At 47.7% G+C, this 15,212-nt stretch overlaps 1 protein-coding gene across 1 annotated transcript in view; it reads left to right on the top strand.

Moving 5' to 3' along the window:
• LOC119402449 (cytochrome P450 4c3) overlaps nt 1-15,212 on the top strand; it is a 215,430-nt gene that overhangs the window by 188,226 nt on the left and 11,992 nt on the right. Inside the window, exon 10 of the mRNA XM_037669602.2 lies at nt 272-448. Coding sequence (XP_037525530.1) covers nt 272-448 — 177 coding nt within the window. The remainder of the gene's footprint in view (nt 1-271; nt 449-15,212) is intronic.

Raw genomic sequence — 15,212 nt, 5'->3', positions numbered from 1 at the left:
ATGAGGCAATAATCTTAACGAAAGTATAATGATCGATTGGGCCAATCGATCATTATACTTGCAAGAGTGTTGCAGGGCCCCTTTAAAAGAGACTTACGAGCGTGCGTTCTAAAACGAGAGTGCTGGAGACATCGCCCAATCGGCCCAAAGGATGTCGGGCGAGATCGGTATTGCGAGACTGAAGGAATCCCAACGACAAGGGCAAATGAACAGACGCGGTATGTTTCGTACGCTGGCGAGCTTACTGTTTCGTACTATATCTCTGTTTCAGAAAACGTCACCATCCCAAAGGGGACCGTGTCCATCGTCCTCATCTATTTCATGCATCGGCATCCTCGCTTCTTTGCACAGCCGAACGCATTCTTACCAGAGAGGTTCCTGGAGGGTGACAGGGAACGCCACCCGTTCCTCTACATCCCGTTTGCCAGCGGCGCTCGAAACTGCATAGGTATACCACCAGCGATGTCGCTGACATTCTTGAAAACTTTTCCGTGGCCCTTTTGTGTTTTATTGGCAACAGCTAAGTCTTGGAATTGGCCGCGCCTCTAATATGGAGGCTGTATTTTTGTTATTACTACATTTATCGGTAGAAATTCACTAGTTATGCTAGTAATGTAGTATCTGTGTTCCTCATTTCATGCTACAGCGTTGTGAAATTTCTATTGCCGTTTCCTGCGTGTGTAACGCAATATGAAGGCAATGTCACATCTTCCAGAGCCGTGAGTGAATCACAATGGCATAGCTGCTCCAGTTCTTTATGGTTTTGGAAAATTTCGTACATCTCTACTCCGAATGTTCAAGCGCGTCACAACAGCACACCGAGGAAACAAATCGTATCAGTACCTAACGTACTTTTAGACTTCTTATTCAGTTAGTGCACAATTGTAGCGAAACAGCGAAAGGTGTACATGCGCGTATTACATGCTTAGTGTTCTCTGCTTTTGAAGTCAATTGTGCCGCCTATTGTGATGAACAGATTGTCCTAATGTGATAGCGTTGAGGAGCTCGTTGAGGAGCTCGATAGCGTGGACGCTCTTGTCTTGACTTGGGTCGGCTCATGCATTAGTAAGTGCTCTCTTCTGACCGCTAAGTATGCGTTGAAGCGATTGACAGCGCCAAGGTTGGTTCAGTCGCTGCAGCGCCAGCGTGTACTTACGCCGGCACTTTGTTGAGTTATCCAACTTTTTTTTTTTTCTTTGGCAATCGCGTTCACTGTTTCGAACTTTCGACGAAACTCCCTTTTCTTTAGAACGTCGATGCAAAATCCGCTTCGACGATCGAGTTTCCTTCCCTCGTGTATCGTGTAAAGGCGGAAGAAACTTTCAAAGTCCTCAGTACTCGCCGAACTTGTTGCGAGGAGCACGCGCACACAGTAGACGCTACGTGTGCTGACTCTCGACGACAACTAATCTTGACATTGGAGCGAAGGCTACGGAGGCGGGGCTTCCGCACATTCGTGTTGCTCCGCAAGTAGTACGGCAGCTTGCGGCTGATTTCGGTTTTGCTCGCTCGCATCGTTAACGCGTTTAGAACGGGAGATACATTTCGATTGTTCAGTGTACATTTTAGTGTCATATTACGAGTACATTTTTCTTGGAGAACTAAACTGTGCGTTTGCGGCCGCACACTGACCCCCTACGTCACGGACGCCATGTTTACTTTGGAATGCGGGCATGCTGAAAAGGTGTTCCTGTCTAAGAAATGGAAAGAAAAGGAAGGCATTCTTGCGAGGTGAACAATAACTCTATTTTACCTACGACTTCCCGCAACTGTTTGAGTCTCATAATAAATAAAGCAGCATTTATTTCAGCAAGAAAAACGAGAAAATTATCAGTAAACGTAAGTACTATTTCTTGGCGCGGTAGCAGGCATGCCCTTCGGTTCTGTAGCTTCCACAGTGCTGTCAAGGAAAGTTGTCGCCGAGTATAGCAACTATCCTCCATCTCAGAAGTACCTTGCAGCCTGTGGAAGCTGCAGGGCTTCTTAGCCAATGGGAAACGCGAGAGCCCCTCGTGATGTATTCATCCGCGTCGCGTCGTCTGCTCATCGTCTGCTGGGCGTCTCTCTGGCGTCGGCTTGCCTGCTTTTTCGCTACTTGCTCTCCGCAGGTTGACATAGGTTGTTTTCACGCCTGAAAATGTAAATAAATAAATATATAAGGCTAATAACTCCCCCCGCCCCGCACCATCTACACGTAGCGTGGCTATTTTAACGTTACGTATAATACAGCCTTCGCGAAGCGTGTGTCATTATATATTCCAACTAAAATCACTAAGGCTCAGTTATGGTACTGCCGTAAGTAGCTTGACACTGACGACCCGACAGCTCAATATTCAGTTCCCGTTACAGTTTGTGGGTGCATCAATGTGTATAACGTACTGTGCGTGCCCTCAGTTGAGCAATAAGCGAATAAACAAAACGCGTTCTTCAACGGAAAATCTTGCTGCAATGTTTATTGCGTAACTGGTAAAGAAAATGTTATGGGAAAGTTTTTTTCAACTTTTAGAAGTCACTGCCAATCAAAGTTTTCATCGTCCATACTGTCCTGCTCGTCACAAGTTGTGTCCTCCCCTAACTTGACTACGACTGCTTGTTGGTCGTCTGCTACATCGTCAATGGTGTGGTCCCTTTGCTTCATCTTCTCTTCTTCCTCAACCACATGTTTAACATAGTTCTTCCACTTCTGCGGACGTATACTTGCGCTATGACCTCTGCAACATGTTTCTTGAGCTCTTCCATTTTATATACCCGCTTCGCAGAAGCCACAAAACGATTCATGTCGCTCCACACCAGCTCTATGGGATTGAGCTGGCAGTGATACGGCGGTAGCCTTAAAACGAGGTGTCCGGCTGCAGCAGCAATACAGTCAATGTGATATGAGTTGCCATCTACTTTCGCAGTCTGAATAAGCTTCATCAGCTCTGCCTTTACCGTATCGTCACTCCACGGAACCCCCTTTTCTGAAAGCCACGCCTGCATTTCTCTTTTGGGGTTACTCACGCGGGGGACCTTTTCTTGCTTCACGGAGTGATACGGCGCGTTGTCGAGGACAATCACGCTGTTCCAAGGAAGGCGTGGCAGTAGAGTTTTTTCGAACCATTTTTAATAGTGGGGGCCGTCCATCTCTTTGTGATAGTCTCCTGCGCCCTTTTTTTGCTTGAAATATTTCTTCGGCACCTTGCACAAGGCCGTTCTCGTTTCCGCAATGCGTCACGATCTATCGGGCCCCCTTGCCGCTCGGGTTCTGCAGGCCAACTGAAAGCGCGGCCTTTTTTGCTTGTTCCGCAGTTTTGACGCTCTCGTCGACCCACACCTTATCTGGCGTGTGCCCTACGTTAACCCATGTTTCATCAGTGTAGAAAATGGGCCGTCCTTGCCGCCGCAGTTCTGCTATTTGCCGTAAGTGCTTACATCGGCACTGAACTGTGTGAGTTGCCTCAATAAGGAGGGCGTTGCGGGACCGTTTCTTAAACCGAAACCTATCTTCCTCAGCACGCGATGCATTGTAGCGGGTGAAAGTGAAGGCAGAGTTTCATTCTCGTTGAAGTGAGAGGAAACCTTTTGCACCGTGGGTATTTCGTTCCTCTCTAAGTGATCGCGTGCACTACTTGTCGCAGCACGCTCAAGTCAAAATCGTCAAGTTTCTTTCTCCGTTCGGAGGACGCCGATGCGGCTTACTCGTGGGCAGACTCAAGTTGGGCTCCGCAGTTTCGACGTTTTTCGGGCGGTTCACTTCCTGCTTCCCCCGAAAAGTGCACTTCGTTCGATCCGTGAAGTCCAGCGGCAACCAACGACACCAAGATTTTGGACGTGGGTTTGATTTCCGCGGATTTACGACTGAGATACCTCCGACAAGTGACACCCGCGGCAGTGCCGGCTGCAGAGGCGATGCCGGCGAACGCTGATGTCAAGTGAGCTACGCCGACGCAGATGTCGTTTTGTGCACCTGCGTTTGCGACGGAAAATAACTCGGCGCGTCCCTCGACGAGCCGTGAACAGCCTACAGAAGAGCGTATGAATCATTCCGACACTCAAACACGTCCAAAAACGACCACGACCGGCAATGCGGGAGCCGTCACCGACTCCGAACGCCAGACCCAAACAACCACTCGCGTCAGCGGGGACAACGACGAGGGCTGGATTACGGCGCTCACTCTCCGCCAAAAAAAGCAACAGGCGAGGGCACGCCGCCACGCGCCGAGGAACGACCCTCCCAAGTAAAACGCAGAGAGGCCAAATTTTCACTGCAGGTCCAGAAAATTTCGAAAACTGCCGCTGCTGCCGCGCGACGACTTCAAGGCGATTATACGACCACACCAAGGCCTACCGATGAGGGTCCTGACGAGCCCCACGCTGGCCGACGCGCTCATCGAGGCATGCCAACGAAAAGTCTCAGGTGATCAGTTCTTGCTACGCATCAAGCCTGGCTCGAACATCGCTATAGTGTATACCCCCGACCAAGAAGTGGCAGAGCATGTACGCAAACTCACATCCATTGTGATAAATGGCAGGCAACACGCAGTAAATGCGTACGTTGCAACAGGTGATGGAGCACAGTCCGCGGGGTCGTTCACGGGCTGCCACCGCACACGCCTTCAGAAATTCTCAAGAGAAACCTTCGCGTCCACACGCAAAACGTCGAAATTATTCCAGCCAGAATGCTTGGAGACCCTAAAATGCGGTCATTACCTTTACGGAACGTTTGTTCCACGATATGTGTATTACCACGGTGGTAACTCGCTTGTTACCCGTATCGAAACACGATACAAGTATGCAAGGTCTGCCAGCAAGTCGGACACCGGACCGACGTGTGTCCACAACCTGACTTCCCAGTCTGCAAAATATGCGGCACCCAAGAACCAATGGTAGGACATGAGTGCAGACCTCGGTGTGCCACATGCGGTGAAGGACATGTGACCAGGGACCGCAGCTGCAGAAAACGACTAAAGCCGCCTCGCCGGTATCCGTTGAAGAAATCAAAGAAGGACGAGAAGACAGAAGACAGCGCGTCCGGACCTTACAAAAGCCATCCTAGGTGGTTCGAGTTCGTGAAAGAAGAATTGCAATTCAGCAGCAAACAAGAACTTCCGAAAGAACAAGGAAGGGAACAATCAAGATCCCACTCCAGGTCCAAATCGCGATCCCGCTCCAGATCAAAAACGAGATTTCAGGGCCTTGGAAAGAACGCCGAGACTACATCCCACCCCGAAACCATCCTGCAAGACGACCCACAGTCCAAGGGACCTGCTGGCCAACCAGTACCGACTGTAGAAAATGGTAAATAAACGCAGCCAGCCAGAAAAGGCAGAGAAGAAGAAGTAGAGAACACGTTCTATCATGGCGACACGATGGCTCCTGGCTCAGTTTTTCTGAACCCACTAATATCACAGCATCTACATTTTGGTGCCGAAAGCCTGAAAACCCACGTGCGGACGCGCCTTCCTTCTACGCACGGTGACCAGGAATCTACTCTCGCTTCGAGTCGCGGGCGGTGAGGAATTGACGGATCGTGGATGCGGAGATCGGCGTTAGTACGACGACTTCGGCCAGCAGCATTGTTCGCCCAATGGATCGACTAAAAGACAAGCGATCTGCACGACGCGCGCAGAACACGAAGATAATTCAAGAAGCGCGACTATTGCTTGACTCCGCTGACGTCGAGATCGCGAAGCTCTCAGCTGTAAAGGAACGACTCGCGGCTAGCTCTCTCAGATCGACGAGCTATATGAGCAGTATATTCCGACAGCAAAATATCGAACAGGAGTGTGCAGCCATAGGTGAATACCAGGATGAAGCCGCTGGCATCCTTGCTAAGCTACAATGCCGAATATCACAAATGGAGAGAGATCGGAACGGCCATGCTCAAGCTCCCAGTGGTGAAAGCACAGAAGAACCGGCTTTCAGAAATGACGCTCCCGCAAGATTCATGGCGCCCCGGTTACCTCAGCTGCATATCCGAACGTTCTGAGGTGACATCGCACAGTGGACAGGCTTTTGGGAGCAATTTGAACAAGTTGTTCATCTCAACAACGATCTGACGCCTTCCACTAAATTCTATTACCTGAAGAGTTTCCTAGCCGTTGACGCAGCAGCAGCGATCGCGAGTTTGCCCACGACCGAAGCATGTTACGCCGATGCTGTGGCTATGTTGAAGGAACGATTCGGCGACAAAACAATGATTATTCAACACCATCTGATGGCACTGAGGAATCTTCCGAACTTGACATCAACCAACGATATCCGTGGTTTTCGAAGATTGTATGATGCCGCGCAACTGAATATTCGCTGCCTTGGAGCCCTGAACGTGCCTACTATGACATATTCAGCTATGCTCGTCGACATCTTTCAGCAGGCTCTACCGCGTGACATCAGTCTCTCTTTCACTCGAGCAAAACGACAACGCGCCATGACACGGCTCTCTGACGTACGTGCTACTCAAGTCTCCTCTTCGGGTGTACCAGCAGATGCGTCAGCTGCGTCGGACGCCGAGCTGAACGATCTTTTGCTGTTCATGCGGGTGGAGCTAGAAAGCAGAGAGCAGCACGCGTTCCCACATCAAAGGCCTTCTATTGAAGATCGCACGGACAGCACACACAGTGGCATCCCAACGGCGTCAGTTTTGCACGCCTCGTCTGTCGCAAGGTGGGAATGTTTCTTCTGCCGTACTCATCAACATGGGACGCGAAGCTGCAGCGCCGATATACCTCTTGCTGTCAAGAAAGAGCAGCTGAAAAAGGACAACCGGTGCTTCCGCTGCACGTCAAGAGGACATCGACCGAAGGATTGCAGTGTCAAGCTCACCTGCAGTTCCTGCCGTGGAAGACACGCTTCAAGTATGTGCAACCCGACCCACAAGGCTACCACGACGACAACAGGAAAATCAAGAAGCACCACAGTGTGCGTTTCTTCTAACGGTATTTATTTCTGCGATGAAACGCCATCCAACAAGCAACCAATCAAGGACAACGCGGTCTACCTTCAGACATTTTGCACCGACATAGTCAACAACGACAAGAGCAAATGCATTCGGGGGATTCTGAATGGGGGTAGACAGAGGACCTTTATTCAGCAAGATATAGCTGGTATGCTTAACCTGAAGGTGGTCAGACAGACACGATTAGCAAGTAATACCTTCGGAAGCACTTGCTCTTCAGCACCAGAAAAGCGGAACGTGGTTGAAATACAGCTTCGAAACAGGTACAACAAGGCTGACATCCGCATAGCAGCTGTAGTCATCCCTGCCATTTGCCACGATGTGACTGTGGCGTCAGCCAACAACACATTCATTCAAGAATTAAGAGGACAAGGAAAGTTGCTCGCGAACGACTACTGGCCTAAGGACGCAACCGACACCGGAATTGGTTTGCTAATAGGATATGATTATCTCTGGCAAGTAATCACCGGCGAAGTCATCCGATGCCCAGACGTTCCAGGTCTTGTGGCGATCGATACTATTTTTGGTTGGACAATACAAGGACCAGTCTCCCAAAAGACCTTCTTGGACTGCAGTACTCATCTGGTCAGCGTCTTGCGAGTGGATGCAGCGGAGATCTCATGGTCTTTCCCGAAGATAGAGTCTATGAGCATCACTTACTACAAAGAATGTCCTGATAAACACCTGCACTTTACGCAGACAATAAAGCAGTCTGGCGGCCGAGACTCTCTAGTACTACACAACGACTTAAACAACGTAAGCGGAGGAGACAGAACACTTGCCCGGACTTCGAAGCAGAGTTTCTCTGTCGACGACTTGCGGCCAGGAGACGACAGTTGTGACCAAGCCTTAGGTGAGGACAACAAGGCAAAGTCAATTTTGGGCAACGCCGTAATGAACCTTCGGAAATGTGAAAGAAACGACATCGAACTCCTGGAAGATTCTGAGGAAAACAAAGCGTGTCTACAAGAAGGTGACAGCAGTTCCGCAGCAGTTCTAGATCTGCGCTGGAACACCAACGAAGATTACTTGCAATGTTCTTCAAATGCAGTAACGAAGTTGCTAGTTTCGGTCAAGGTGGACACGAAGCGGACTACGCCGCGAACGACTTCCAAAATATTCAGTCCCTATCTGGCATGCTGTGCAAGCTTACTCGTCGTCAGGAAGTCAATCATCGCTCATCCAGATCACCACTCCTGTGACACATCAGCTTGTCATCGGACTACCATGAAACATGTGATACCGTGAGGACTCTCATCGTTGGGAAAGATGGAAAACGAGGTATGTCCTGAAATTACGACCTCCGTATGGATGCCCTCCAAGATCCAAGCGAAGTATAATGTTAGCCGTTGTCGAATTACTACAAGACGACATGAAGAATCGGTGTTTTTGGCCGCTAGGCGGACTATTGGAAGTATACCCTGGTCGTCATGGACTGGGGCGGGCTTACACCATCAAGACGCACGACGGAAAAGTGTTTAAAAGACCCTCTCAAGCTCTGCATCCCCTGGAAATGTCTATTACTTCTGGGGCGGGGCAGGACGTAGAAAATGATAAATAAACGCAGCCAGCCCGAAAAGGCAAAGAAGAAGAAGAAGTAGAGAACACGTTCTATCATGGCGACACGATGGCTCCTGGCTCAGTTTTTCTGTACCCGCTAATATCGTAGCATCTACACCGACTGCACAACTGTCGGTAAGCTGGGCTGCGACCGTATCTCCTACTGCCAAACCGATTACTCAAAATCAAGAATACCAGAGAGTCATTGAGGAAAACCGCCTCCTAAAAGCTAGCATGGCCGAGATTAAGCGAGAGCTGGCCGCAATCTAAACATGCAGAGTTAGCCTAGAACAAATCAATCACAAACACCCCGGAACTGCCGGCACCAACCGACATTAGCGAACGACTTGCCGACTTAAGACAACAGATTCAACTCATGTTCGCAGAAATACATGCGCTGAAAAGACAGGTACGCGAATCGATAAACTCATCAAAAACAGCTGTCCGAAAGGGCAGTAGCACCAGTCCGGGCTCTCCGACCCGCCGTCCCAAAGCTATGGAGACGATGGATAGCGAAAGCACTAATCATGACTAGTCACGGAAACAGATTACCCGATAACCTCGAAGTGTGGCAATGGAATAGTCGCACACTGAAAACTAAACATGTACTTCTAACACAATGCATAGAATCTGCGCCAGTCCCGCCAGATATTATCTGAATCCAAGAAATTGGCGGTAAGATATTGAATCTAAGGGGTCACGATACACACTGGAACCCCATTTTCCCTCAAATTGCTACTTTGACAGAAAGGATGTTGCGATAAGTGTTACGTGCATTCCACACTGTGAGACACATCAGATGATCACGATATGGCCGAATAAAAGAAACCGACCAAAAACACTTATAACGAATGTATATAGTCCACCTAAGGATAAACGAGTAGACTTCCACCGCCTTGTGGATTTTACGGCACAGGAAGCTTCGAGGGGGGACCTAATAACAATACTAGGTGATTTCAATGCACCACATTCGCACTGGGGCTACCCGAACGATACATATATATGAAAGTCTCTACTGGAATGTACGGAAAAAAAGGGGTCTAGAATTAATAACTTTCCCAGGAATGCCGACGCGCATGGGCAATAGCGTAGCAAGGGACGACACCGGACCTAGCATTCACGAACGACCCGAATCTAACGAGGTGGACAAACACAGAAGAAAATTTAGCCAGCGATCACTATATCATAGCATTAGCAATTAATTCTCACAAAAGAAGGACAATGGGGACTGGACAGCCTTCAGGGAACAGCAACCTCATGGGAAAGAAAACGCGAAGCACTGGGCAGTGTACATTAGGGACATACAAGGCAAAAAAAAAAAATGTGACACTCACAACTGAAACACTGGCAGTGGACGGACATCTTTTACACCTATGGGAGGCACGACGCAGTCTAATCAAGCTATGGAAGAGACGACAACACAGAAGGCTGAAAGTACGCATCGCGGAGCTCGCGCAGAAAGCCAATGAGTACGCTCAAACGTTATACCATACCAACTGGAAGCAATTCTGCGACTCGATGCAGGGTACAGTAAACACGAAGAAGACGTGGGCAATCCTTCGTAGCATGATGGACCCTACAACGACGCGAACTGCTACAAACATAGCACTCAAACTTCTAGAAAGCGAATATAAGGGAACGGACACCCAGCTAACAGACACGCTGAAAGCAACCTACGTTGGCGCAGCAGTGCCCCAATCGCATGGTAAAACGGTCAACGAAGGACCACCAAATCCAGTACTAGACCAACCTATAACGGTTGCAGAAGTCTACGCAGTTGCCCAATCGTTTCAGAAAAATACAGCCCCGGGAAGCGATGGCATCACGAATGCCATGATTCGCAACCTAAACGACAATACCCTCACACAGCTAACCAAATTTTACAACGAACAGATCTGGGTGGAGGGAGGTGCCGTCCCGCAAGAGTGAAAAGAGGCAAATATTATATTAATACCGAAACCTGGAAAACCAAGACACCTTCAGAACTTGCGCCCCATTTCACTCACTTCGTGCATGGGCAAGCTGTTGGAGAAGGTAATACAAACACGATTAACAAACCACATAGAAAAGACTTTTTCCCGATTCAATGTTAGGATTCCGACCACATGTCTCAGCACAAGACGTTTTCCTCCTTTTAAAGGAGGAAGCACTAAATCCCCCGAACGGCAGTGATGACAAAATAGTCCTAGCACTAGACATCAAGAAGGCCTTTGATACAATAGCACATAGCCTAATCCTAGAAGAACTTCAGAATATTCAATGTGGAGAGCAAGTTTATCAATACATACGCTCTTTCTTGAGCAACAGAACGGCAACCATAGGCCCGGGATCAACTACATCACAACCATTTAGCACGCCAAACAGCGGAACGCCCCAGGGTTCAATTCTTTCGCCGCTACTTTTCAACATAAACATAAGTTAGCGATAATGCTAGGAGAAGAAAAGGACCTAGGGTACGCGATTTACGCGGACGATATTACGATCTGGGCACACAAAGGTTCATGCGGAAACAAACAGGATTCCCTACAGAGAGCTATCTCTAAAGTCGAGACTCACCAAAGACGCAGGGATAGAATACTCACGGCTTAGGCTTAGGCGCATGACATGGACGACTTCAGGTCGTCCGCGGCGTCGCTAGGAGTTCGTAATGCCGTCCGGGATGACCTCGTAGTCAAGAGCGCCGAGACGTCGAAGCACCTTGTATGGCCCGAAGTATCACCCGAAGTATCGCCGAAGAAGTTTTTCACTAAGTCCACGTCGGCGTATCGGCGTCCAGACCCAAACACGGTCGCCGGGCTGGTATTTCACGAAGCGTCGTCGAAGATTGTAACGGCGGCTGTCGGTCGCCTGCTGATTCTTTATGCGTAGGCGGGCGAGTTGTCGGGCTTCTTCGGCGCGCTGAACGTAGACAATCACGACTAGGTTTTCTTCGTCGGTGTGCGGCGGAAGGCAGCGATGGCAGCTGTTTTCCGCGGGTCGGGGCGAACTCCGCATTTGCTAATGACGTGGCCCAAGAGCAGGAGCTCCTCGTACGCGAAACGGCACTTTTCGGGCTTCAGGGTGAGTCCGAACGTTTTGATTGCTTGAAGTACAGCTTCAAGGCGTCGGAGGTGTTCGCCGAAGTTTGAGGCAAACACAACGACGTCGTCCAAGTACACAAGGCACGTCTGCCACTTCAAGCCAGCCAGCACTGTATCAATAACGCGTTGGAAAGTCGCAGGTGCCGAGCAAAGATTAAAAGGCATGACCTTGAACTCGAAGAGGCCGTCCGGTGTTATAAAGGCAGTATTTTCTCGGTCTCTCTCGTCGACTTCGATTTGCCAGTAGCCGGTCTTGAGGTCCATCGACGAAAATTACTTCGCGTTGTGGAGTCGATCCAGGGCGTCGTCTATCCGTAGGAGAAGGTACACGTCCTTCTTTGTGATTTTGTTCAGGCGACGATAATCACGCAGAAACGTAGGGTCCCGTCCTTCTTCGCTAACACTACGGGAGACGCCCACGGACTCTTGGACGGCTGGATGATGTCGTCGCGTAGCATTTCGTCGACTTGTTTCTTAACGACCTCCCGTTCTCGCGTCGAAACCCGGTAGGGACTCTGACGGAATGGTCGAGCATTTTCTTCCGGTATGATACAGGCAGGGCTGGGCAAAGATACTTTGAAATTGTATCGCGATACGATACAAGATACTCAGGAAAGAAGTATTTGAGATACAGATACAAGATACTGCCGCACTAATTGTATCCGATACGATACTTGCCAATTGTATCTTAAGATACTTCGATACATTCGCAAATTTGCTATTATAGATCCATATAATGTAGCAGCAAACGCCAATGCACAAAAATGTCTACATGAAAATTTCTTAACTGCGACCAATTTTGTTTCATTTGAATAAAATATCTGTTAGTAAATCAAAAGTTTTGTCCTTCCTACTCAAAGTACATTAGTTCCGAAACAACTTACTGGGGTTCGTTTAAACTGCTTAACAGGACATCTCTTTATACACTTCGCGGACATTACTTCTTGCTTGTCATTTTGTGGTTGATAGGAGTTGCTGCTAAGCTTGCCGACCAGCTATAGGGTCACCATATAATCACAAGAACTTCAATAAGAAGCCTTGACACGATGGTGGAAATACCGGCGTGGAGTTTCATTTTGTCCGTAAACCACCGCTACGCAATACCGAATCACCGGACATGTGTACAGCAGAAACAATGTTGGGAGCAACATTTTCTGTGACACATAGTGTATAAGTAGTGGACATAAAACTGCAATGCCTGTTTATATTCTACTTATCTGCTGGCGTAAAACACGTATTGTATTGTCACTAGATATACGACGATTAAGAAGGCAGCAGTCAAATTGTAGAAACGAAACTCTTTACTGAGCTAACTTGTGCCACGAAAACTAAGTAACTGGAAGTACAATCAAAGCACGCTGCACAGTGATAGCGGCGATCACAGTAGCCAGTAATCTGATCATCGGCGGAACGCGTTGTCTTTTATACATTAGGAATCAATCCTTCTAGCGTCATCGCTGGTGCTTGTGCAGGCTCCCGAAGAAACTAGACTATTCGCGCCCTGCGCGTAATTTGAACAGAACGACGGGAAAGAATCGCGAAGCTTCCCAAACACTGGCGCGTCTTGCGCCGAGTTGTGCTGACAGATTTTGGCGGGTTAAACTCAATCACACCAAAATAAATAAATAAAAGACCGTGGAAGTATATTTACAAAAGGCGTCGCAGGACATAGCCGCTATTCGCGATATTGCCACTTACAGCTCTGATTATCTAGCGGTCAGTAATAGAAAAAAATTCAGGGAAGCCAAAAGGAATACAGATATAAGTAAAATAGGATGGGGGTTCCGTATCAAACACTCACAATGAATAAGGAGATGATCAAAATGGACGATTGGGCCAGTTGGTGATTCATAATCGATGTAACTGCGCGTTAGAGAACATGGACGACAAGCAGACCGGGACAAGCGCAGTGGAGGAGCACGAGGAGTAGAGGAATAAGTAGAGGAACACGTTACAGGCTGGACCCCTAATAGCTATGACGATTAAGCATGGAGTATCGTCAACTTAACAGTTAAGGTAAGACAATAGAAATTTCAGTGCCTATGTAAAGTTGCCGGAAATGACTCGTTAGGACGCTCATCAGAAAATTTTGGTATAAACTTTTCTCAAATCCCTCTTCGGACATCTTTAAGATGGCTCCTAATAATTTCTATTATTATATTGCAAAATCAATATCACTATTTTATTAAGAGGTAAGCAGAATGTTTCGTACTGCATACTCTAGGCACGCCCACATAATTATGTAGTTCTTTTCAAAATTACCTTGGCAGAACAGCGAACTCAAGTGAAGCATAAATGTGTAAACAGTAGCAGAGATAACGCAGACGTTTAAAAGTAAGAATAAAGCACAGCACTTATTTTGGCAGCACTTTACAAAAGATATATTGCAGCGACCACGCCGGAAAAAAGAATATAGAGACCTAGGTAATGTAAGGAATGCAAAAGGAGGACAGCCAAGAAAGATACTGAATTAGCAGGAACAGTTGGGCGAGTTGGTTGAAGTTCATCTTTAAAAGGCGCGAAAAAAACCACAACGGACAGGTAGGAAGGAGACAGGACGACGCGCTTCTAGCAACTGAAGCTTTAATCAAAAAGCGAAAGAAGATATACTCAAGATATAATCAAAAAGATATAATAGATATAAAAGATATAATATAATAGAAGATATAATCAAAAAGCGAAAGAAGAAAAAACGTGCCCGGTGTTTTATCTTTTATATGCATATTCATTCTGCGGTGGTCTGGTTCTTTTTCTTGTTTTTGTAATGTGTGTGTATATCTTCTTTCGCTTTTTGATTAAAGCTTCAGTTGCTAGAAGCGCGTCGTCCTGTCTCCTTCCTACCTGTCCGTTGTGGTTTTTTTTCGCGCCTTTTAAAGATGAGCCAAGAAAGCATTCGTGCTAACGATCAAATTATGAGTTCAAAAAGTTTGTGAATACAGATAGCAGGAAAAAACAGATACGGTACAGCGAGATATAATTTGTTAGGTAATGGCTTGTTCTATTAGATCTAGCATCGGTATCAGTGGTGCTATAGTTCTTAGAATCTTATTTGCATATAAGTCAATGCCATCGCATGTAAGGCAAGCCTACGTGCACGAGGTCCTTCATATCGCCGGTGTGTGAAAGCCATGAGACGCAAAGCAATCCCATTCTTGCATGCTTCAGATTTCGTAACGAAGCACTACTCAAGAGAATCTTCAATAACGACACTAAAGCAGCGTAAGAATTTTATGCACTCATTGGAGTACGCAGGACCGTGACTAAGAGCAAATGTCATGTAACTGACACAGCTAAAGAGAAAAAGAAGTAGAAATAAGAAAAACTACGTGGGCTGGGCGTAGGCGTTCGCGCGCTTGTTTCTGTCGTGACTGCGCGAGCGCTGCCACGTGACTCTGCTCCACTAATAGCGGCGCGCAGACCTCATCGCCTGCTCTCATTAGAGGACTCTGCCGGTAAGATAAATTATGTCACTGTCTTTAGTTTTATTTAGGTGGTTTAGTTGCGCCACTACCAGCTTGAGAAGCGGAGTTCAGCCAGCGATAATTGTTTCGCACAGTGGTTATGCGAGTGCGGTATCTTGTATATTAAGATACACGATACATTATTGAATGTATCGGAAATACAGATACAGATACTCG

The sequence above is a fragment of the Rhipicephalus sanguineus genome, chromosome 8 (genome assembly GCF_013339695.2).
Source record: "Rhipicephalus sanguineus isolate Rsan-2018 chromosome 8, BIME_Rsan_1.4, whole genome shotgun sequence".
NCBI lineage: Eukaryota > Metazoa > Arthropoda > Arachnida > Ixodida > Ixodidae > Rhipicephalus > Rhipicephalus sanguineus.
This window is presented reverse-complemented; position numbering and strand designations above follow the sequence as displayed.